At 53.2% G+C, this 22,283-nt stretch overlaps 4 protein-coding genes across 4 annotated transcripts; 3 read left to right on the forward strand and 1 right to left on the reverse strand.

Moving 5' to 3' along the window:
* Nucleotides 1-1,668: 1,668 nt before the first annotated feature.
* Nucleotides 1,669-4,754, forward strand: M406DRAFT_287684 (P-loop containing nucleoside triphosphate hydrolase protein; the record flags this gene model as incomplete). Its single annotated transcript, XM_040918754.1, has 5 exons — nucleotides 1,669-2,224; nucleotides 2,326-2,568; nucleotides 2,899-3,507; nucleotides 3,570-4,508; nucleotides 4,617-4,754. Exons 1-5 carry the CDS (start codon nucleotides 1,853-1,855, stop codon nucleotides 4,752-4,754), a joined length of 2,301 nt encoding a protein of 766 aa, XP_040777727.1. The 5' UTR covers nucleotides 1,669-1,852.
* Nucleotides 4,755-7,543: 2,789 nt separating this feature from the next.
* On the forward strand, nucleotides 7,544-8,744 carry M406DRAFT_254355 (terpenoid synthase; the record flags this gene model as incomplete). Its single annotated transcript, XM_040916957.1, has 5 exons — nucleotides 7,544-7,823; nucleotides 7,910-8,066; nucleotides 8,175-8,264; nucleotides 8,330-8,363; nucleotides 8,514-8,744. Coding segments are annotated over 5 exons (792 nt in total), but the record flags the coding sequence as incomplete, so codon positions are not given.
* Nucleotides 8,745-9,382: 638 nt separating this feature from the next.
* Nucleotides 9,383-15,485, reverse strand: M406DRAFT_274174 (type II DNA topoisomerase; the record flags this gene model as incomplete). Its single annotated transcript, XM_040918212.1, has 6 exons — nucleotides 9,383-10,519; nucleotides 10,739-10,918; nucleotides 11,210-11,527; nucleotides 11,582-11,872; nucleotides 11,933-15,259; nucleotides 15,417-15,485. 6 exons carry the CDS (start codon nucleotides 15,483-15,485, stop codon nucleotides 9,719-9,721), a joined length of 4,986 nt encoding a protein of 1,661 aa, XP_040777729.1. The 3' UTR covers nucleotides 9,383-9,718.
* A 1,816-nt stretch (nucleotides 15,486-17,301) lies between these two features.
* Nucleotides 17,302-18,717, forward strand: M406DRAFT_254919 (norsolorinic acid reductase; the record flags this gene model as incomplete). The annotated part of the gene is made up of 4 exons (XM_040916995.1): nucleotides 17,302-17,407; nucleotides 17,488-17,810; nucleotides 17,901-18,344; nucleotides 18,442-18,717. The coding sequence occupies 4 exons, from the start codon at nucleotides 17,302-17,304 to the stop codon at nucleotides 18,715-18,717; spliced, it is 1,149 nt and encodes a 382-aa protein (XP_040777730.1).
* Between the last annotated feature and the right edge of the window lie 3,566 nt (nucleotides 18,718-22,283).

The following is a 22,283-nucleotide window of genomic DNA, read 5'->3' on the forward strand; positions in this document are numbered from 1 at the left end:
CGAGGCCCTGGCGTGGCCCTGGATGCCCCGCGAAATGGCTCGAGCGTGTCGTACTCGTCGATGAAGCACGCTGTAGGCACGAGCCAGCAAAAGCCCAGGCTAGTATTGAGCGTGCCTAGACCAGACACTTTATTGTTTCTGCGTCCCCTAATTTGTCTTCTGACGCCTTGCGGCTCCTCTTGCTTTCCCCCCAGTGAGACACGGAGTTGAAGTCCATGTACAGTACCCAAGTTCATTCTAGCGGCTGAAAATCGGTTCCTCAAATGGCATGATGTGGAACGTACCCTAAAAAAAAAACAAAAAAAAAAAAACGGTTCGCCTCGTCAGATGAGGCGAGCAGTCGCCTGGCGGCTATCCTAAATGTTTTCAAGAGATGCCGCCGGTCAACAAGATGCAAAGATTATGTGAATTCAGTGGGACCCCTTGCATTATGCACTCGGGGCATCTGAGAATTCAGCAAGTTGCCCGTCGAGTTGTTTCAGAATTACGTTTCTCACGTCCAGGATTGCATTGTACAACGGTAGATTGCATTCCCAAGACCGTTCCGCGACCCTGAGATGGTGTACTGCGGGCCAGCTACCCACCCGCGGTGTGTGGACCAGAACTGGAGGTCTCTATCCCTGCTCTCCTCCGCCTTACATCCTCTCTGGTGGGCATATGAGTCTGGGATCAGACCGAGGCTTTTTGATGCCTCATTTGCGCAAAGTCACTGATTCGTCTTCTTCGATATCATTTTGAAGCTTCTCGGCCAGAAACGTCACTTGACTGGTCTCTAAAGATCTGTGTACCTGCGCAGTGTGGTGAAGCTGTAGGTATGCAGTAGTACGTAGACTTCGTTCTCAAAAAGAGTTTGGCTGCGTTTCAAACCCGCTCAGATGAGCAGTTCTGGAGCCAAAGTTGGAACGCAACGGATGACCAACCCGGAAGACACTCATCACAAAATGTGCGCCTAGACCTGAATGGGAATGCAGCCGGCCAGAAATGCCGCCCATTGAGGCCGAGACAACACATACGCTTTGTTGCGCTGTTGACTAATTGTGTACTCTAGAGTCACCCGAATGAGATGATGGCTCAATGACTTACTTTCGTGTACATAAAACTATATTGTCCTATGGTACAGTATCATTTCAAGAAATAACGGGGGCTATCAAACGACATACAGCCATGAGCCACGTAGCGGACAGGGCAGTGAGGCAGGGTGGAACTGTGGATCTGCCAAATCACTGCGGCTCTGGGTGGGCCTTGCCAGGATGGGGTACAGTTAAAGAAGGAAGAGAAAAGAGAGAGTGGCCTTGGAGTTTTGGAATGGGACCAACCATCCTCATTTTGAAAATTCCAGAAGAAGAAGCCGTGTTGGCGAGCGTCAGGTGAGCTACCATGGCAGTTTTAGTGGGGAGGGGAAAACAAAAGAATGTTAAGAGCCTGTACACTGGAATGGTGGGCCACCCAGCAAGGCTCTTAACTGGCTGCTTATATAAGGTTGCATCCTGTTGTTATCGCCTATTCTTGAACTGCTCTTATCAGCGCAGTTGCTCGGCAGCGAATCAATAATGACGTTCAGGCCAAATACGTACCGCGTCGCACGCCGCACTTAGACCTTTGATTGAGATGGAATTTGGCCCAACTCTGCAAGTACGGGTCAGAAAACAAGCTACCGCACCCCTCCAACATATATTCTTCTTCAGCACATCCATCCACCTGGTCTTGGAAATATCTCGTTGCGTGAAAGATTTTTCTTGGTGCTCGAGCAGCGCGCTTCGGCATTCTGAACCCCAGCCACCTTAAATTAGCATACTGAACTGAGGGCATCCCTAGAGGGGTTGCAACCACAAGGACACGCCTCATCATCACCATGGGCGACTCGTCTGTGGGCTCGGGCGCTGGCCACAATTCGTCGAACAACCTGTTTCAGGTTTATCTTCGTCTTCGACCACCTCCTGTTGTTGGGCTGTCCTCTGACGCCGAACGATTCATCATTGTCGACCGCCCTGCAGCTGATGCCTCTTCGACAGCACCCACCCACATCACCCTCAGCCCCCCCAACGACCGCCGACGCGCCGTTGAGAAATTCGCCTTCACCCACGTCTTTGAAGAGGATGCCACCCAGCTCGACGTCTTTCATTGTACCAATGTCGTGCCTCTCGTAGAGGGTATCCTCGCCCCACATGGCAGAGAAGGCACAGACGCCCTGCTGGCAACGCTGGGTATGACTGGATCTGGAAAGGTACTGTACCTGAAGAATCCCTCACTGCCTCAAAAATTCGAGTCTACGAGCGCCGCATCATGGACGCCAAGCTTGCTGACACAATTCAACAAAACACACAGTCGCATACAATGCTCGGCTCTCGGTCACAGCGCGGACTGACGCAGCTGGCTCTCGACCTCCTCTTCCGATCTATCGGAGACAACATCGCCGAGGTTAACTCTGATAGCGCACTTGAGACATCCATCAAAACCTCTGATGCCTCTGAGGCAAGTATATCCAGCGCCACAGCCTTCATCGAGGCCATCTATGGAGACGCTTCGGGCCAGGCTCAACCGCCCACCCGAGCACAGACTCCACAACTTGTACGAGCACACGATTTTCCTTCTGCTGTTGATGCGCCCCGCGCAAATGCTTTCTACTCCGAGCTCTCACAGGTGCAAGAGAAGGAGGCGCCCGTACTCACCCCCAAGACTGTACGGGCGGTCCTCAAAGAAGACTACACTGTCTCCTCGCCCTGCACTCCAGAACTGCTGCGTCGTGGCCTACCTGCCCTATCCTATGGCAGCCGTCAGCCACTGCAGACGAAGTATGGCAGTCTCAATACCCCCAGCAGGTCTCCTTCGAGGCATTACATGAGCCTCACTGCTTCCACACAACAGAAGAAGAGATGTACTAAAACCGCCTCCCTGAAGGGCGACCACTTAGTGCCGCTGACTCCACGCCGACACCTGGCCCGACCTTCCACACTGCCTCAGGTTCCAGATATTAGCACCATCAACGTTCCATGCGATCCTGCGGCCGAGTACATCGTACTCATGTCGATGTATGAGGTATACAATGACCGAATTTTTGACCTGCTCATGCCCCCAGTTAGATCTTCTACTACGAAGGAGTTTCGACGAAGGCCGCTGTTGTTCAAGCCAACCGAGCTGTCGCCCGACCGAAAGGTGGTGGCTGGCCTCCGCAAGATCATGTGCTCGGACTTTCATCAGGCTATGATGGTGCTTGAGGCTGGCCTACACGAGCGACGTGTTGCAGGTACTGTCAGCAACAGTGTCAGTTCCCGGAGCCACGGATTCTTCTGCATCGAAGTTATGAAGCGGAAGAGGTCGGTCAGCAAACGACATCGTTATCCCTGGAGTGGCAACACCCTCACCATTGTGGATCTCGCCGGTAGCGAGAGGGCTCGAGATGCAAAGACCGCAGGGGCCACGCTTGCAGAGGCGGGTAAAATCAACGAGTCGCTGATGTATCTGGGCCAGTGCTTACAGATGCAGAGCGATATCGGCAGTAACAGCAAGGTATGGCCTCAGGGCTCACCCCTTTCTACATGAGCGATAGGCTGACTCGACCACTCGTACAGCCGAGTATTGTGCCATTTAGACAGTGCAAGCTCACCGAGCTGCTGTTCTCAAACTCGTTTCCATCCTCGTCGTCGCTCAGTCAGTCTCAGATGACACGGCGCAACCCGCAGAAAGCTGTGATGATCGTAACAGCGGACGCAAGTGGTGACTATAATGCTACATCCCAGATTCTCCGCTATAGCGCCCTGGCACGAGAGGTCACGATCCCTCGAAACCCATCGATCTCCGAGGCTATGCTCCAAGTCGACAATACAGCGGAAGGTCCAAGCACCTACGACAGTGGGGGCCCAGTTCTGTCTCCAGCTTGGGGTCTTCATCGACCGCCTTGCCTGCTTTCTAGCACCACGACGCAGGGCCATACCGTGGCGCGAGACTTTTCTCCCACGAGCATGACGTCTTCGGAAGATCGCGTCACGATGGAGCATGCTGCGCTCGAGATTTCTCGACTATCCGAAGAGACTAGGCATCTCCGAGAGTCTCTCTTGCGCGAGCAAGAGGCACGAGCTGCCGCCGAGACGCACCTGCTTTCAATCCAGGATAAGATGTTAGAGCTCGAGCAGGCAGTGCGTGAGGACTGCGTCGCCGAATTCGAGCAGCGTCTTGCTGTAGAGCTCGCCCGGTGGAAGGCAGGCATGCAGATGGCAATTGAGAGAGGCGAGGAGCACTGGGATAGAAAGATGGCGGTCTTCGAGAGAGGCTTGGCGGATCACCCTGCCGAGCCCGAGGCTGTCGGAAGTGTCGATATGGACGCGTGTGACAACAAGGAGAACATCCTCACAGAATCGCTTGAGGAGGAGAATGCAAGGCTGCGCCGTGAGGTGATGATCTTGAAGAGGGAGCTCGCTGGAAAGAGTCCGACCAAGCGGATGCCCTTAATGGAGAGAGACGACTTCACAACCAGTGCCAACGGCAGCCCTCTGTCGATGTACACAAGGCAAGTGAGCCGAAACATGAGCAACGAGAACATCCAAGGCGAGATCCTACATCGGCGAATCGAGGACCTCACGTTGCACTCCGGTGGTACCGGGGAACGGAAGCCCAGAAAGGGCAACAGAAGTGAGAACAGCAGCCGAGGCAACAGCAACAGCCGCGTCGAGGGGACAGGGACACCCACGAAGAGGCTCAGAAAGCTGACAACAAGGAAGTGGGAGGGAGGCTTGGGTGTGGAGGATGATCCTTTCTGAAAAGTCAGGATATTGATGACATCTTACGACTAAGTTTTGTCTGTCTTCTATCCTGCGAAGTTTTTTCCGAGTTTTTTTTTTTTTTTTTTTTTTTTCATTCTTTCTTTCTTTTCGGCACCTCTTTATAAATGATACACGGCCCCATATGAACTGCGAGAGACACACTTTGTCCACTACGACCCGGCATGATATACACAGCGGGGCAAGGTTGGCCCCCCAGAGATGGCGCAAGGCACAGTTGGGACAGTGCTCATAATGATGGATACCCAGCACACGGAAGACCGGTCTTGTCTGCCTTGGCTTGATAGTCAGAGATGAGTTGGATGAGCTGAATCATTGATTGGGTTTGATAGTCTTGGTGGGACATTTGCATAATTTGGCCTCCCAGTCGTGGGACGGTATTTGAGAGATACGAGTTCTTTAGGTCTGTTCGTCCCAGTCAGGGTCGATTTCTCTTTTGCTCGAGTGATTTTATGCGCTCTGGTCGTACTGATGTCTCACCTTGGAGCCCGACTACGACGTATTGTCCTGCTCCCTCCTGATGGTACGATGCAGTCCCGAGAGTTCAATGCTGCCGGATCATTCTCCTCAGGTACTGACACATGTGTAACAGGCCCATCCACAACATCCAATCCTGGTGTCTTGGCAAGGAACAGAATCTGTGTGCTCACCTTCACTCTGGCTTCCACATGGCAGGGGGCGTTGAGGCCTCGAGGCCAGATGCTTCCAACGCCACGCAACAATGACAATTTTGGCGCCATATTACGAAAGGGGTTGGTTTTCTGCGAATGGTAGGCTCCAAAGGGATCAATGAATCTGTCGTGGAGCCTGTACGAATTGCTGATCCAGGATACCGGTGCGTATTTTGCTGCGATGCTATCGTCATCATGACGATGTGATCACACTCTGTTTTGTTTTTTCCCTCGCCTCGCAAGATCCTTCTACTCGTGACAAACTCCGCAACAGGCAACACCTATCTTTTGCTTCTCGGGTGTGGCTTGGTTATCCGGCACATTTTCCATTGGACCCTCCAACTTTGCTTTTGCCTCGGAGAGACGCGGGGTGATTCATTGCGGCGGTCAGCAAAAGCTAGATGTGGCAAACCAGGGTGCAGTAAGCGGTGGGAGGTTGTTTGCTTTTTCTTCTTCTTTTCTTTTCTCCTTGCCCCCCCCCCCCCCCTCCTTTAATTTTTTGGTGTTTCCTCTCCCATGACCCATCCCCACCCTCCTCTCTCCCTCCTACTTTCACTTATCACACCTGTGAGGGAATGCGTGTATGTAGGTAAGCTGACGGGAGCCAGCAAAAGGGACGCGCATGACTTTTGGCAAGGATGGCTTCGCACTCAATTGTGGCGTCAAGCCACGGTCCTCGGCGCGCAGCGCGCAGGCACTGGGATTCGTCACTAATTGTTGAGGGAGCACAATACACCTCAAAGGACAATGCTCACAGCAGGCCGAGGCTCGTGCCTCCGTGGAGCGTTCTCGTCCACTCACCGAAATCTCGGTGCAAGCATGTTTATGTCGTGCAATGCTTGCTCGATGCACATGGCGTCCAATCTTCGATGAGGCAGGGAAGTAGATCTCGGGTAGATATGCAAGATCGATACCGTCTCTGGCTTTTCTAGCATGGCTGAAGATGGATGGGCAGCTCACTCAAACCATGGCTACGGTGGAGACCTCAACAACCGTGAGGGACGCCATTGTGTTCAAAGCGGCTTCCGGGTTGTGGATTCCGATGCAGTACACTTGGACTATACTGGCTTCGAGGCTTTTTCTATTCGATTCTGCTTCTTTTTCACCCCACCACCATGCCTTGTCATCAAGTACTATTCGCGCGGCTCGAGTGATAGCCTCACCTGCTCTCACCTTACCTGAGCTGTCATGCGTGTCGGTTGTTTCAAATCAAAACGCCACATTGCCTTGCATGTCAATGTTTCTTCCGGCCAGCCTTCCATAGCCCCAACGCGGTGTACCATGAGGATACGGCATTGTTGCCCGAGGCCTGCACTATTGCATGTCTGAAGATCCAAATCTGGCAAGATGGTTTTTTACTTTGTCCAGTCAGGTGAAGAACCTAGATCGATGAGATGATGAGGCTTGTCGTGGGTCCCGCTTATGAGGAAAGGGGTGGGGGCTTGGGCGGAGAGTGAGTTAGCAAATTCCCAATGGTTTTTCCCAAGCCAGATAGAAAGGCTATCTTGTGGTGATATAAGAACATACAATTCCCTCGTCAAGCTGTTGTGAATTTGAGCAATCGATAGATTATCTGCTAGGGTAAGCGGGCCTTCACATACGATATCTCCTTCACACCCCTAGTCCTAGCATATGATTTCGTACTACACTGCTGCCATGCAGTCCATAGCACCTCCTGTCCACCTTTGGACCCCATCTCCCCGGTCCTACAAAGGCAAGATGGATCCAAATGCAGCTCTCGCCCAGGAGCTCAGGGGCAGGACGATACATGTCAACATGACCAGAAGCTTCGACTCCTGGCCATCTGGAGCCAGACACCCAGACTATGAGCGTCTGGTGGGTGCGGTCAACAACATGCTTGAAAGGTAAACAATCTTCTTCTGAACCCTGCTCTCTGACTGCTAATTGCAGAGGAGAATCGATAGATATACTTACGTGTTCAATGTCACAGGAGTATCCCCGACATTGCTCAGTGTGAGAAATTCAAGAAGAGCAACTTTGCCCTGTTCGCATCTTTGTATGTGGTTTCTTTCCCAGCCCCTTTCCTAGTAGTCCCTTACAAATTTTGGGTATATGTCTATTGGACAAAGATGCTGACAGTTCTATGCCAGATGGTGGCCAGATGCTGCCTGGGAAGACCTCTATAGTGCAACACTGTTTACTGTTTGTTTGTTTATCTGGGATGATACTATCGACACCAATGAACACTTCCTGGCCTCGGACTTCGACAAGGCCAACATATGGCGCAAGCAGTCCCTCGAGTACTTCGAATACCACCTGGGGCTTTTAGAAGAGGAGGACGAACCAGAGAGCCCAGATGATGCCTGTCTCCTGTTCAAGGAATTCGGAAAGAGATTCTGCAGCAAGTTTGGCCAAGGTGGGTTCGGACTGCAGCCACAAGTAATCACTAAGCCTTGTATTCCCCTCATTCATTACTGACAAGGTGGATGTTCCCCCTTACAGCTCAACGGCAGAGGATGTTTTCCAGGATCCAGGACTTCGTTCAATACAACATGGTGGAACAAGCTGAGCGCCTGGCGGGCCGTATCCCAAACTACGAGCAGTACATGCAGATACGTTTTGGCGTCACTGGCGTGCGTATGTTCTCTCTTCTTCTGGAGTAGGTTCGGCAAACCCCCACGGCCCTTCAACTCTCCCCTTCCCTTCTTATTTTCGAGTGCTTAGTGGTATTACAAGTGGCTGACCTCGAACTGAAACACCTTCATAGAATCACCAATCGAACCGCGCTGCCCGCTGAGATCATGGACTCTCTTGAGATGGAGGCCATTGTCAGGGAATGCAACTTCATTATCATCGTGTAGGATAAATACCTTGCCTCTTCTTCAGACTCGCCATAATCACGATGCTAACGACGAACATTAGGGTAAATGACATTCTGTCCCTCAAAAAGGAGATTGTAAGTGGCTCAACAGCACACCTTTTTTGTTGTTATTCATTGTTATTATTGTTCTTCTTTCATCTCTCCCTCTTCTATCCTGTCTATCTTGCTATGCAGCTATACTCGCACCACCACGACGCCCCATCTGATGATATCAACCCCAACCAGGCCACAGACTGCGTCGTCAATATCGTCCCTGTTCTCCTCAAGACAGGCCAGCCCCTCGACCGTGTCATCTCCGGCCTCATCGAGGAGATGCACAACTCCAGAGACCGACTCGACAGCATGGCTGCGAGGCTGAGCGACATGACACGAGGTAATTCCCAACTCCACAAAGATGTCATGAGGTTCATCGACGGGATCCGTATCATGGACACTGGGACGCTGATCTACTCGTGAGTCTCCCGCCATTACTCACCTCCCGTCCTTCTCTGTTTCTATGTCCCTGGTTCGAAATAAATACTCATTGTCACAAGGATCGAGTCACCGAGATACGGCGTGAGAAAGTATCTGCAGCCAGACGGAACACTCAGCATAGTTCTGTAATGTGCGTCAGTCAATGAATCAACAAAATACCCTATTCTTTTTCGACCCTTTGAAGTTTTTTGCGTTCCAAAAACGCGTTGCCTGCTTGGTGCTGTCTGATTACCTCTTGATTTCCTTGTGCCGAGCTGTGATAGTTATGCTTTATCTCTCGAGGTGCTTCCAATGCGGTTTGCAGGTCTATAATTTGACGCGCGGGGGTGGTCGGTCAGTGGGTCTGATTCATCTTCGTATCTCTCCTTGCACGTCTCACGAGAATCAACATTCCACTCTCTGCTGGTGGATGTGCCCCCCCCCCCCTCCCCTGGCCCACACAAGCAGCTTTTCGACATGAAGACGGTGCATTTCAAGGACATGCGCCGTGGTGCTCATGTAGCCTATATACAGACCAGTGAGTACTGGACGTGTGATTTGGAGGGATGGACCAGGCTTCTGAAAGTGGCTCAACGGGGCTCCAGTATACCTACAACAGTCACTTGGTACCACTTGCAGTCCTTCTCACACACAATTCATTGAATACGTCTCCCATTTTAGCCTTAAAATAATGTACACACATCTCGTCATGACTATGACAAGTGAGAAAGCAAAAGTCACTAACTAGTCATCTGTCGTAAGAACCTCAGTAATTGCCCCCTCCTTGAAGCCCGGACGAAAAACTAATTCTGAAATTTGGGACGTTGTGATTAATGCCTCATCACACATGTCCTATCGTAACATCACGGACTGTGAATCCCAAATCAAGAGAAGACAAAAAAACAACTCCATGTCTTGTGCCAGTCAGGTTCCCGTGACCCATCACGCCCGCGCCTCATGCTAGACTCAGCAGTTACTCAGTCTGAGTCCATAGCATAGACATCTGAGCCACCGCTGCCAACGTCAGACATGTCCTCGTCCTCCGAAGGCAAAGCGTAGCTCTTCTTCTTTGCTGCCGCTGCGCGACCAGGACGTCCACTTGCAGCACGCGCAACAGGCGCCGGAGGGGAATCCTCCATACGAACGTCGCCATCGCCATCATCGTCCTCGTCATCGCTCAAGTCGAATGCCTTCTTCCTGCCCTTGCTACCAGCTGCAGAGGATTTGTTCTTGGCAGCATAAGCCTTGGCGGCTGGAGATAACTTCGTGGGCTTTGCATCGTCCTTGGATTTGGCGTTCTTCGAGCCGGCGGGGCGACCGCGGACCTTCTTGGCAGGACCAGCGGACACGACGTTGAGGGGCGCCTTGCCTTGTTTAGGCTTGGCCTGGGTTTTGGACGTGGCTGGAGCGTCCTCGTCTTCAGACATCAGCTCGTCAATGTCGGAGGACTTGGTCGGCTTCTGGGGCGAAGACTTGGCCAGCAGCTCGTAGTTGGTGTCATCAGGACTGTCCATGTCAAAGTTGGCGCGGGCCTGCTTTGTCTTCAACTTGGGCATTGCAGCATTGCCGTGCTCAGATCGCGACATGGCAAATAGACTCAGTCTGCCATTAGTCGAGGCCGCGGCAGGCTCACCGATGCCCCGGACTAGGGCGCCGACGTCTCCAATCATATTGTCACCATCGCTCTCCGACTCTTCGTCTGTGTCGAAAGCCCACTTTTTGGCTTTGGAGGCAGCTGCACGTTTGCTGCGGCCAGTGCTCGGTTTGACCTCCTCGACCTCTGGTTCTGACTCCTCCTCGGGCTCAGCAGACAACATTGGAGACGGCTTCTTGGCGTTCGCTGCCTTAGCTTTGGCCTTGGGCTTGCTCAGCGCCGCAAAATCCTCGTCATCGTCGTCTGAGAGATCAATTACTGGAGACGTCTTCTTGACAGGTGCTGCTACCTTGGACTTGCCTTTGGGCTTGTTCTCCTCCTCCTCCTCGGAAAGATCCACCACAGGAGACGGCTTCTTCGCTGGTGCTGCCTTAGCCTTGCCATTGCTCTTGCTTGGGGCGATGAAGTCGTCGTCATCGTCCTCAGACATGTCCATCGGAGAAGGCATCTTTGCGGGTGCCGCTTTAGGCTTGGGCCTACTTACGGTAGCGAATTCGCCACCGTCGCCGTCAGAGACATTCGGCTGGGATGGTTCTGCTGTGGGCTCCTTGGTAGGCTCCGGCTGGATCTCTGGTTCTTCGAGCGAGGCAAAATCATCATCCTCGTCTGACAGGTCCAGAAGGATAGTAGGCTTCTTTGCACGGACAGGCTTGTCCCTCGGTGGCTCCTTCTTGAACGATTCCGTCGTGAACTCATCATCAGAGCCTGCTGCTCCATCAGTGCTCAGGGCAGGGGGCTTCGATGCCTTGGAGAACTGCGATGCGAAGCGTTGTTGAGCTGTGGTCTTGACAGGAGGCTCCATGATTGTCTTCACAGTCCGCCCGGTCTTCATGTTGGACCTGGCCTTGGACTTGCTGCCTGGGTCGTACTCGTCATCCTCGTTCTTGGAACGTTTGCCGCCCTTGCCAGCACCAATCTTCTTGGAGACGCGGCGACCCATCTTTCTGATGTTGCTGCGGATCTCGTCGTCCAGGCGCATCTGGTTCTCCCATTCCTCGACAAAAGCATCGAGATCCTTGCACCAGAGGTCCTTTTCGCTGAGTGCTTCGAGCTCATCCTTCTCGGCCTTCTTGTCGGCGATTTGTTTCTTCAACCGCTCGAGTCGTTCGAGAGTCAGAGAGTAGATTTGCATCTGGAAGCACGTCAGTACGGCAAAGCAACAGAAGCGCAGCAGCCATGCACTTACCGAAAGCAGATAATCGTAGTCTCCAGCACCGGGGATATTGGTGTTGACTTCCTCATCATCCTTGGCCGCATCATCATCCTGGTCCTGGTCCATCTCCTCATCGGTGTTCTTGACCTTGTTGCCAATCTGGCCTTTGGGGAATGGCCTGTACTTGGCTGCGCGAAGTTCTTGCACTAGAACGGCCTTCTTCTTCTTGGCGACCACGATCTTGCCGTTGATAATGTCCTCGATGAAACGTGCCATGTTCTTCAGCTTCTCATATTCATCATCAAGAACCCGGAGCCAATATGCCTGGATGAAGGTCAGCGATACGCCGTCTACTTGAAGTGTGATCATGCGAGGGAGACTTACTCTTCGTTCAGTGTACAGCCCGAGCCGGTACAGGTAGAATTCTTCCAAGATCTGCTCAACGTTGTCGTATTTGCGGATCTGACCCCGTGGATCGAAGGCCACAAGGTTCGTAGTACCGATAGACTTGGTCAGCTTAAACTTCTCAAGCAGATCGTTGTCCTCGATAGCCTTCTTGACGACCTTGTCATCTATCTGGATCTCGAAGTGAACGTTGCGATGGTCGTTGAACTCCTTGTAGTCCTTGATCCAGGAGAGGCCCTTGTCGCCTCGGATGATCTGTTCAAGTCTCGCTTTGAAGTCATCTGTCCATGTACGAATGGGCAGTTCGGTGACGAGGACTTCATTTGGTTTGTCCTGCGTGGCGATGCCATTGAATTTGTACCTGCCAGGACCTTCAGGTTCAGCTTGACCCTTCCAGCCCCGGAACCAGGGGGTCATGGTCTCGAAGGCCGCCTCCTCAGATAAGCCGTCAACGCGACCCATGCGCCTCTTCAGGTTATTGATGATGTCCATGGGATGGTAGTTAGGAATGGAGGTGCTCCAACCAGTTCCGATACCATCAGCGCCATTGCAGAGGACCATTGGGAGGACCGGGGCGTACACCTTGGGCTCGATCTGCTTACCATCCTCAAACTGTGCTTCGAGGACCGGCTCGTCAAGAGCAGAGAACACTCGTCGGGCGAAAGGAGACAGACGAGTAAAGATGTAACGAGCACTGGCAGCATCGCTACCACCAGCGAGACGAGAACCGAAGTTACCACTGGGCTCCAGGATGTTGACGTTGTTCGAACCGACAAAGTTCTGCGCGAGGCCAATGATGGTCTGTTGCAGCGAGGCCTCACCGTGGTGGTAAGCAGTCTGCTCAGAGACATAGCCAGCCAGTTCAACCACCTTCTTGTCCTTGGTCAGGTTCCGCTTGAAGCATGCGAACACAACCTTCCTCTGACCAGGTTTCAGGCCATCTACCACTGATGGGATGGACCGGAGGTTGTCGGCCATAGAGAAGAGGATTAGCTCCTTGTTGACGAAATCGGTATATGTGATAGACTTGGTCGAGTGATCCAGAAATGTTCCGGGAACGAACTTTCCGAGCCACTCCTTTCTCGCGTCTGCCTTCTTCTTGGAGAAGGCCAGCTCGAACAATTCGGTCTCCTCCTGCTTCATGGTGTGGAACTCCTTCAGGTGGTTGTCCAGATCAGTGAAGTAGACTTGCGCATCTTCATTGGTGCTGGTTCCCAGACCCTTGAAGTACTTGTAGTGCCATCTATTGATCTCATGATGATGCTTCTCTTTCCAGTCCTCGTACTCGGGCATTGTGAAGAAAGACCTCAGTTTCAGAGGCTTCTTCGGGTTCGGACCCTGCCAGACCTTGACGACGGGAGTCGTGAACTCTCGGAAAAAGTCCGGAATTTGCAGGAGTGAAGGGAATTGCACCTGAAGGAAATTGATGAGGAGACCCTTGATATGACTACCGTCGTGATCTTGATCAGCCATGATCATCAAATGACCGTAGCGCAGGCGCTTGGCGTCAGTATAGGTCTCCTTGTGCTTGAGACCCATAAACTGCTTGATGTTGCTGATCTCCTGGTTCTTGAGGATCTGGTCGATAGATGCATCACGGACGTTCAGCATTTTACCTCGGAGGGGGAAAACGCCAATGCGGTCCGGGTCGAGGATGGCACGACCTGCGACGGCGAGACCACGGGCTGAGTCACCTTCAGTCAAAATCAGGGTACACTCGTGGCCATGCTTGGTCCCCGCCAAGTTGGCATCGACAAGCTTCTCGTTGCTGATACGAGACCGCTTGTTTCCATCCGACTTGGCCAACATCTTGTCTGCCTTCTTCTCAGCGAAGTGCAAAATGTTGTCGATGGCGTCGGTCGCCCTGATCTTCTTGATGAACCCATCAGTGAGCGAGCATTTGCTACCGAAAGCGCTGACCTTGGTTGTCATCTGCTCCTTGGTCTGCGACGTGAATGCAGGGTTGTCGATGAGACAGTTGACAAAGATGAAGATATGATTGCGGATGTGATTCGCCTTGAGGGAGTGGCCCTTCATCTTCTTGGTGAGATCTTTCAGCAGGGCAGCGCAGATCTGATCAGCAATATAGTTGACATGCGTTCCACCAGAAGTCGTGGCGATCGAGTTGACGAAGGACACTTGTTGGAATGAGCCGTCCGACACTGTAAAGCCGACCTGCCAGCGCTGATGCGCCTTGGTGTCCTCAAAAATCACGGTGGCAGGTGCAGGCCCGGTACCGTCGGCGTCGACATCCTGGCGCTCCTTTGCGATGGCCTTGGCATACATTTCGCAGTACTTCTTGAAGCCGACCTTGAGGTGCTCCCCGTTGAGGTGGACCTTGACGCCCTCGACCGTCCCAGCCAAGTCATAGACTCGCCTGTACATGACGGCCTCGGTGTCGTCGTCAATGCCCTCATGCATGGCGAACTTTGCAAAGTCTGGCTTGAAGGTCACCCTGACGAAGTCCTTGGACTTGTTGGAGGTGATCTTGGGCTTGTCCATCTTGCCCATGTTGTTCCGCCAAGTGGTCTTGTACCTTTTGCCGTTGGTCGAGTCCTGACACTCGAGGGTGAACTCGGTACTAAAGACGTTGCAAAGCTTTGCACCGTATCCGTTACGGCCACCGACAGTCTTCTTCTCATTATCGTCGAAATTGGAACCGGCGAGCAGATGACCAAAGACCAGCTCGGGGATGTAGATACCCTCCTTCTCGTGCATCTCTATAGGGATACCCTTGCCGTCGTTCTCGACGGTAATCTCGCCCTCTGCTCGGTTGATAGTGATCTTGATATAGCTCATACCCTTGTCGCGCTGCTTGTTGTCGGCGGCGTTCACAAGGATTTCGTCGAAGATCTTGTAGAAGCCGGGCACAAGCTTGACAGACTTGAACTCCATCAAGGACTTCTCCTTGTTGAAGACCCACATCTGGCTCTCGGTGCGTTCGATGGAACCGATGTAGGTATCTGGACGCACGAGGATGTGCTCGACTTGACTGAGCTTCTTGTACTGCTCGGTGGCAGTCTTCCTGTTGGCGGGCGCGGCCTCTGAGGGCCCATCGAGCTGCATAAAGCTATCATTCTCGATCTCGCCTAAGGGCTTGCCGCCACCCTTCTTGACAGGCTCCTTCTTTTGCTTCTTGGCATTAGGGGGGGTGTTGGACATGTTGCCGTCGAAAGAGCCATCATCATCGTCGTCGCCGTCGCTGTCTGGCTTTGCGCGCTTCTTGGTCGCCACCTTGGTCTTGAGGGTGGTCTGGGTCATCTTCTTAGGCGCGGCCTTGGCGGCAGGTTTCGCAGCAGCGGCCTTCTTCCCTGCAGCCTTTGCCTTGGGTTTCTGCGACTCGTAAGCAGCTAAATACCTTTGATGCCGACGAGATGAACGTGTTGGTGTTGAGCTATGACACACGAGGGCGCGCGGCGCGCGGCGCGACACACGCGACTGTTGAAGGATAGAAATGACTTACCGGCTCTGGAGAGTAGGCATCTGACTCGTCTTGGAAATCATCGAAGGCCGACTCGACGTCGGAATCCATCTTGATGGCGTGTTTGTGGGCCTCGCAGCCCAAATGCCGAGTTGATGGCCGTTGCGAAGAAAAGATGGGAGGAGGAAAGAGGTGTCGCGAAGGATTGGATGGGTACGCGCGAAGGTGGGATGCATAAACAGATGAGATTTGCAGGTGGGGACAAGTCAAATAGAGGAACGTGGCTGGCCCTGCAGCCAGACGGAAGAAGAGAAACGCAGGCTGTCTGCAAATGATAATGACAAGGGGTGGTATTGCAGCCTCAGGGCTGGCTGGCTGGCGGATAGGGCTCGTTGTGGTTGGTTGGCAGCTTTGAGATTGTTGTGTGTTGCGCGATCGATCTCGTTTTGGAGTTGGATGGCTGCCCTTGCTTGAATGGTTGCCAGGGTGGAGTGGGTAGTGTTTGTTGGTGCTTTCTGCTGAGCGAGCACGCGTCTGCGCCTGGCCTCGAATAAGACGGCAGCAGTTGGTGCACCGCGACGGACAAGGATGGGCTCTGCAAGGGTTGGCATGCAGGCGTGCTGGCATGCTGGGGTAAGGTGTTAGTTGTCACAGTGTGTACTGTGATCTGTGATTTTTGTTTTGTTTTTGGCGGGTGTGGCTGGTGCATGGTGGATGACTAAGCTGGGCTGACGACTGGGGGAAGGAGGGTAGCCTGTGATGTAGCTGTGATTTCCTTTTCTCCCTTTTCTCACCTTCATTTTACGTTCTCCCTCCCACAGCCTGTGGTGTGGGCTTTTCCTTCAACTCTCTTCTATAGATAATTAAAAATAATACTTGTTCATTGCAGCGTGCTATCGGGAAAGCTTGGACTGCTGTAACAAGGCCTTCTAAAGGTGGACAGTTTCCTTGCACGTCTGGCCGGCTTCTTGGACATTACAAGGCCTCCTCAACATTGGACACCACCAGTTAAGAGGATTTCGACATAGGCTCCCCTGTACATAACATCCTAACATCAAACCTAATTGCTTTCCTCTTTACCCAACACCATCACCTGCTTAGTCAGGAATCCACTCGAGACACCGGCGTGGTGTCTGTCCGGAAATACACAGCAGGGTATACGGGAGCTTTCTTGTAGGAAATCTGAGGACGGCAGGTTTCCTGTCGAAAAGACTAGGATGGGAGAGGTCATTTGGCGCTCACAAATGCGCAAGCCGAAGGAGAGCAATCAAGTCAAGACCGAATAGACCAACGTCGCTGCTAGGGACACGCTCACTTCACGCCCAAACACCGGACCTGCTTTGAGACACGACCCACACGACTTCTAGGACGGCGACGCGGACTTCGTCGGACAAATCGTACATGTGAAGTAATCCTTGACGGGCTGACCCCAAAGACCTTTCGCAGTCTGACAAACCATCGCAACACTATCAAAGTGAGTAGTCATTACCACTCTAGTCACAAGCAACCAAATCAGAAGGTAATTAACCCATCTGCAAGGGCGGAGACTGGCAACTTGCTTACAATTCGGTGTAGAGCGGCCCCCGGCCGAAGCCTGTCCGGAAGCCGGAAAAGGTGCGAGACCAACCGGCTCCGGCTGTTACCGGACTTAACAAAGAGAGCATCTTCAAACACGCCTGGAATTCTTGACTCTTCACTGTCCCCAAGACAAGATATAAGACATCGTGATTTCTCATTTTCCTCACAATCAATATGGCATCCATCTCTTCAGTGCCGTCGGTCCTCATATCAAGCCTGCCCCCAGAAATTGTCCATGTGCATTGTGTTGAACGTTTTCAAATCCCATGTTCTAGGCCAGAAGTGACTTGTATATCCTATAATCCTTTGATCTCAACCCATCCCCACCCACCCCTCTAAAATAGTCGACATGGCTTTCCAAGGACCACCTGTCCCCAAGAGCCTGCTTGGCAGGCACCGTCTTCTTGCGCCCTCTGCGAGCGTCCGTGTCAGCCCCTTTGCTCTGGGAGGCATGAGTACGTGGTGTTGACAAGACCCCAGCAGTACACAAAGACCCCAATTTATTAATAATTCCTCACTGACAACAATGCTGCAGGTTTTGGCACGGCATGGCAGGTCATAATGGGGGAATGTACCAAGGAGGCGACGTTCGATCTCCTCGATGCCTTTTACGACCTGGGCGGCAACTTTATCGACACGGCCAATGCCTACCAGGGCGGCCAGTCTGAGCAGTGGATTGGGGAGTGGATGAACAAAACAGGACGCCGTGCCGAGATGGTGATCGGGACCAAATATACCATGAACCCGCTCATGGGCGAGCCGGTGCAGGCCAGCAATTTTGGTGGTACCGGAACGAAAGCCATGCATAATTGCATCACCAAGAGTCTGGAGAACCTTCAGACAGACTATGTCGATATTGTAAGCATGATTCACACCGCGTGAAGTCATGCTCCGTTTCCCATCAGCTAGGCACTGGGTGTTTGGAGACTGACCGACTTGCGAATACAGTATTACGTCCACGCCTACGACTTTGCCACCTCCGTCCCCGAGTTGATGCAGTCTCTCAACCACCTGGTAGCCCAGGGAAAGGTCCTGTACCTTGGAATCAGCGACAGCCCCGCGTGGTTTGTCGTGAAATGCAATGCCTACGCCCGCCAGCACGGCCTGCGCCCGTTCTCCCTCTACCAGGGTCGATTCTCGGCACAGCAACGCGATCTCGAGCGTGAGATCATCCCCATGTGTAAGGAGGAGGGCATGGCCATCCAGGCCTTTGGCGTCCTCGGTGGTGGCAGCTTTCGAGTCCCGGGCGCGGTGAAAGAGGAGGGTGGCCGCAATGCGCCTCCGCATCTGCTCACCGGCCGGGAGGAGCAGGTATCTGCTGTCCTGCACCGAGTTGCTCAGCGCCGTGGAGTGCCCATCACCAGCGTCGCACTGGCCTATGCTATGCAGAAGGTAAGTCACTATCCAAAACTCATATCGCAAGAAAGAAAAAGAAAAAAAAAAGGATGTTGTGTGTGTCAAGAGCTGAGAATCCCTTGTTCCTTGTCAGACACCCTATCTGTTTCCCATCATCGGCGGTCGTAAGGTTGAGCACCTGAAGGCCAATGTCGAGGCCCTGGGCCTCGAGCTGGGCCGGAAGGATGTCGAGGAGATCGAGAAGGCATATGACTTTGATATTGGTTTCCCGCACAACCTCATTAGCAATACAGGTCAGGTGCCACAGGGACCGCAAGATGTCGGCCTTCTGGCATTGCTAGGTCATTTCGACTATGTTGCTCCTCAGGCTGCCATCAGACCCCAGAAGGACGTCCTCGTTTCCGAATAGCAACTTGAGGACTGGTACGACGTCAAGCATGGCTTCTGAGAATTGAATCGTTTTCCCGCCTTTCTTTTTTCTTTCATTTTCTGATAGTGACACCAGCAACGCTTCCGTAGGCCACCTATAGTAGCCTCCTCTGCAACATGAGGGTTATCAAGTTATGCGGCTGTATATCGAGCTTCTTTGTAAAATTGAACGCCGTTGAACCAAATGTCCACAACCTTGTCATCGGTATCGTGTTTTGGGTCGGGTGCACAGGATCGCTACCTTAGGCTCTTCAGTCTTCCATTGGCCACCACTGCTGCCACTTTACCTCACCCTGCCTCCATTTCTTGCTTCTTTTGAGGGTGTACATGTTTAGCAACGACGGATAGATAGATGACCTTGAGCCCACCATCGTCGCATGGAAATGGAGGGGCCATGGCGTGGCACGCTGCCGTGTCCGACTGGCCTTGCACGTTGCGTTCCCAGCAGGCCTGGTTCCGGTTGGCCTTGCAAGGATGCAAGTGTGTTGCTGAGCGGCATGCACATGGTCCTGTGGCAGGTAGTAGTCATGGAGAATTCTCCGGCGACACAACTGAAGGTTGTGTGTCTTCCGCCTCGGCTGTCCAAGCATGTCTCGCAGTGCTTTGTGTGTTGCCTCTGGCGTGCCCCCTTTCTCTTTCTCTGCATCCCCTCCTCTCACCTTGTCCAAGGACAGGGACGACAAGGATGACGTTGCAGTCGTTGTGCAGGCGGCGCGGACAGCTTTCAGGCTGCGCGACGTCACTAAGTACGGATGGAGAATTGTTGTGCTATGTAGTCCAAAGCACATTTGGAAGAAGTCGTTGGCTGTCTGGCACTGAGCCCAAGCGCCGGCTGGATGAGGGGAAGGTCTTCCCCGTGTGCTTCCCGTGTGTTACATGTACGAGCAGGCTAGTAGTGATGGTTAGGTAGGTCATTCAGGGCCCGGGACTTTGACGTAGGCCTAGAAGATGGGGAAGGTCGACCCCCTGAAGCAGAGCCATTCTCCCCCCAAAAGCTCTGCCCCCACCTACAGAACAGAACGGCAGTCACCAAACTACTACACACTATGGTATTAGTACCACGACTTCTAGTGCAGTATAGCGCTGTACTATAAGTAGCATAGCACGGCATTCTCGTGCAAGGATTTATTTCGACACCTACGGGGCCAAGCCAGGGATGTGGCGTTGACACGATGGCACTTGCTTTGGTAAGGAGTGAGACGACAGCTTCCTTCCCTCTTTGGACACAGCTTTCCGTTTGTAGGTGACTAGCCCTCGCCGTCGCCTTCTACAGATACTCGCTCATGACGTTGTTCATGATGACCTCCACATTGCTCAACCTCTGGCCTGCAGACGACCATAGCGTCCTCCTCTGTACCTGGAGTTCATTTACATGCTCCTCTGACCGTTGCACACCTGGCCAGTCAAGTCAGTCTTCACTGACATACTGTTCTGTCCTCCCCCGTCCCCCATTCTTCTTCATCTTCCTTTGTTTCGCCTGCTCTGTCGCAAGAATCAGTCCAATATGACGGGATTTCTCAATCGATGTAGGCGCGGTAGCCTCATCAATCTTGTCCTACGACTCTCAATCTGACCAGTCAAGTCTACTTGATGCGGATCTCCGCGTACTCCTCAGCGCTGTGTGCAGCGCCGCGCATTACTTGCTTCATCCCAGCCGATGACGCCTTTTCTTTTTTTTCTCTTTCTGTTCTAGTTTCCCTCTCCTCTTCTTCGCCGCGCTTACAGCTTGTACAGTACAATACGAGTAGGGACGCAGTTTCACAGGTGCGTGGACAGTTGTGCTCCTGCTACTGCATATCATAGCTGCCGTGCGACGCCTGCAACGCCTGCGCGAGCACGAAAGCAGAGGGAGGGGGAGAAATCCCTGATCGAGCGCCCACAGCCGTCTAAGTCCACACCGGGTACTACAGCGCACATGTTCATACTCCTCCAGAGCAAGAGGAAGTCTCTCTCCCCTATCCCTGCCTGTCAACAACCTGTTGTGCCACCTCTGTGGGAAGCACAAATCATATGAAACCAGGCGGGTGTGTCTGACGGGACTCCCTAGTATGATGTCTTCAGCGCTGCACCTCAAGAGGTTGTTATGCTCGAAGGGGACGAGATAATTAAGCTTATGTCTGCCGCCAGCTCGACTCCATCGTCAAATCATTTGCTCAGGCCGTGGGGTGCGTGCGGATAGCGGATGTGCTCGGACCACATCTCAGCTTCCGGCAGGAGAGACATCTTTCCTTGCCAAATGTGACCCGTCGAGTTTGAGGCAGCGCGGCACAGCAGCGTGTCATTGCACTACACTCTGCTGGCCCAAGCTGTGGCTGTTTCGAGACCATCTCGTGCTGGTTGAGAGGTCTGCCCGGGGCTTGGGGGGATGGAGGTAGGGGATTTCTTCATCGAAGACTAGGTCGCCTTGCCTCCCTCGCAATGACAGACGGTGGGCGTATGTGCATCGAAATGTCTATGAAATTCGGTCAATTCGTCGCCGCGGGAGATTGGCTGAGAGCGTGGATCTGGCTGACATGGCTGGTCATCGCTCTGCCAGAAACAACATGTCACATCTACGGCACGGTCTGTGCTCCAGAAGCCACTCCAGAGCGTGAGCCTCTCATTTCACAGCTCCCGCTCGGCAGCAAGCACTGTCCGTGTTGTCCTTCACGTTTTGGGAAACATGCCTCTTATCAGGTACGGCAGCCTGCAGCACTGAAGGCGGCTGCGACGGCTGGGAGGCCGTGGTGCTGTGGGTTGTTCTAGGGTACATGTCGACTCGAGGTGCTGTCGTCCAATCTTGGGGTTCTCAATTCGGCCACTGTGTACCAGGTCTTTGCGTTCTGGGCCGCACCCGCGCACCCCAACGTCTTGTCCTGGGGAAGACGGTCGGCAGGGTCTTCACCAGCTCGGCCTGCTACTGGCCAGAAATGCCGGCTTACAGATGCCGTGCCATCCAGAAGCTGCCCCACTGGTTTCTCGAGGAAATTTTGAGGCTCCTGTGCTAGTGGTCTTCGGTGAGCAAGGTGCGTGGACCTTGCGATACGGGAGCGGGTCCCTGCCTCCTTGAGAGCCTCATTGAAATCGATGGACCACAATCTCTGACATCGTTGGTCCTTGAGGTAAATGGGGCGATGTCGACAGTGCACGGGCATAAGGGAGGGAGAGAGAAGGGGGGAGGGAGAAGACCTGCACTGCCAGGCCGCCGTTAAGAACAGAGCACGGGAGAGACTGACTTGACGGCTCCACAAGGGCACAAGCTCTGTGTCGCCTCTCGGACAACTTGAATGCGCTTGTACAGGTCCAGCTCGTGGGGGGAACATGACCTGGTAGGCCGGCGTGGCAGCCAGCATCTCCGCCATCTGGGTGTCGTCCATCGGCAACGGTGCACATTCCCAATCCTTTGCCACCTTCTGGAAAGGCGGCAGAATACTTCTCTCACGAGAAACTGGAGCTGATGGAGAGGAGCTGCGGCCCACATTGGATGCCTGAACCGGTGAGTGCGGCGGGTATGCACAGAGCCTACAGTCGACAGAGGATTGGAGGCAGGAGGGGGAAGGCTAGTGG

Source organism: Cryphonectria parasitica, assembly GCF_011745365.1.
Source record: "Cryphonectria parasitica EP155 unplaced genomic scaffold M406scaffold_3, whole genome shotgun sequence".
In the NCBI taxonomy this organism is placed as follows: Eukaryota; Fungi; Ascomycota; class Sordariomycetes; order Diaporthales; family Cryphonectriaceae; genus Cryphonectria; species Cryphonectria parasitica.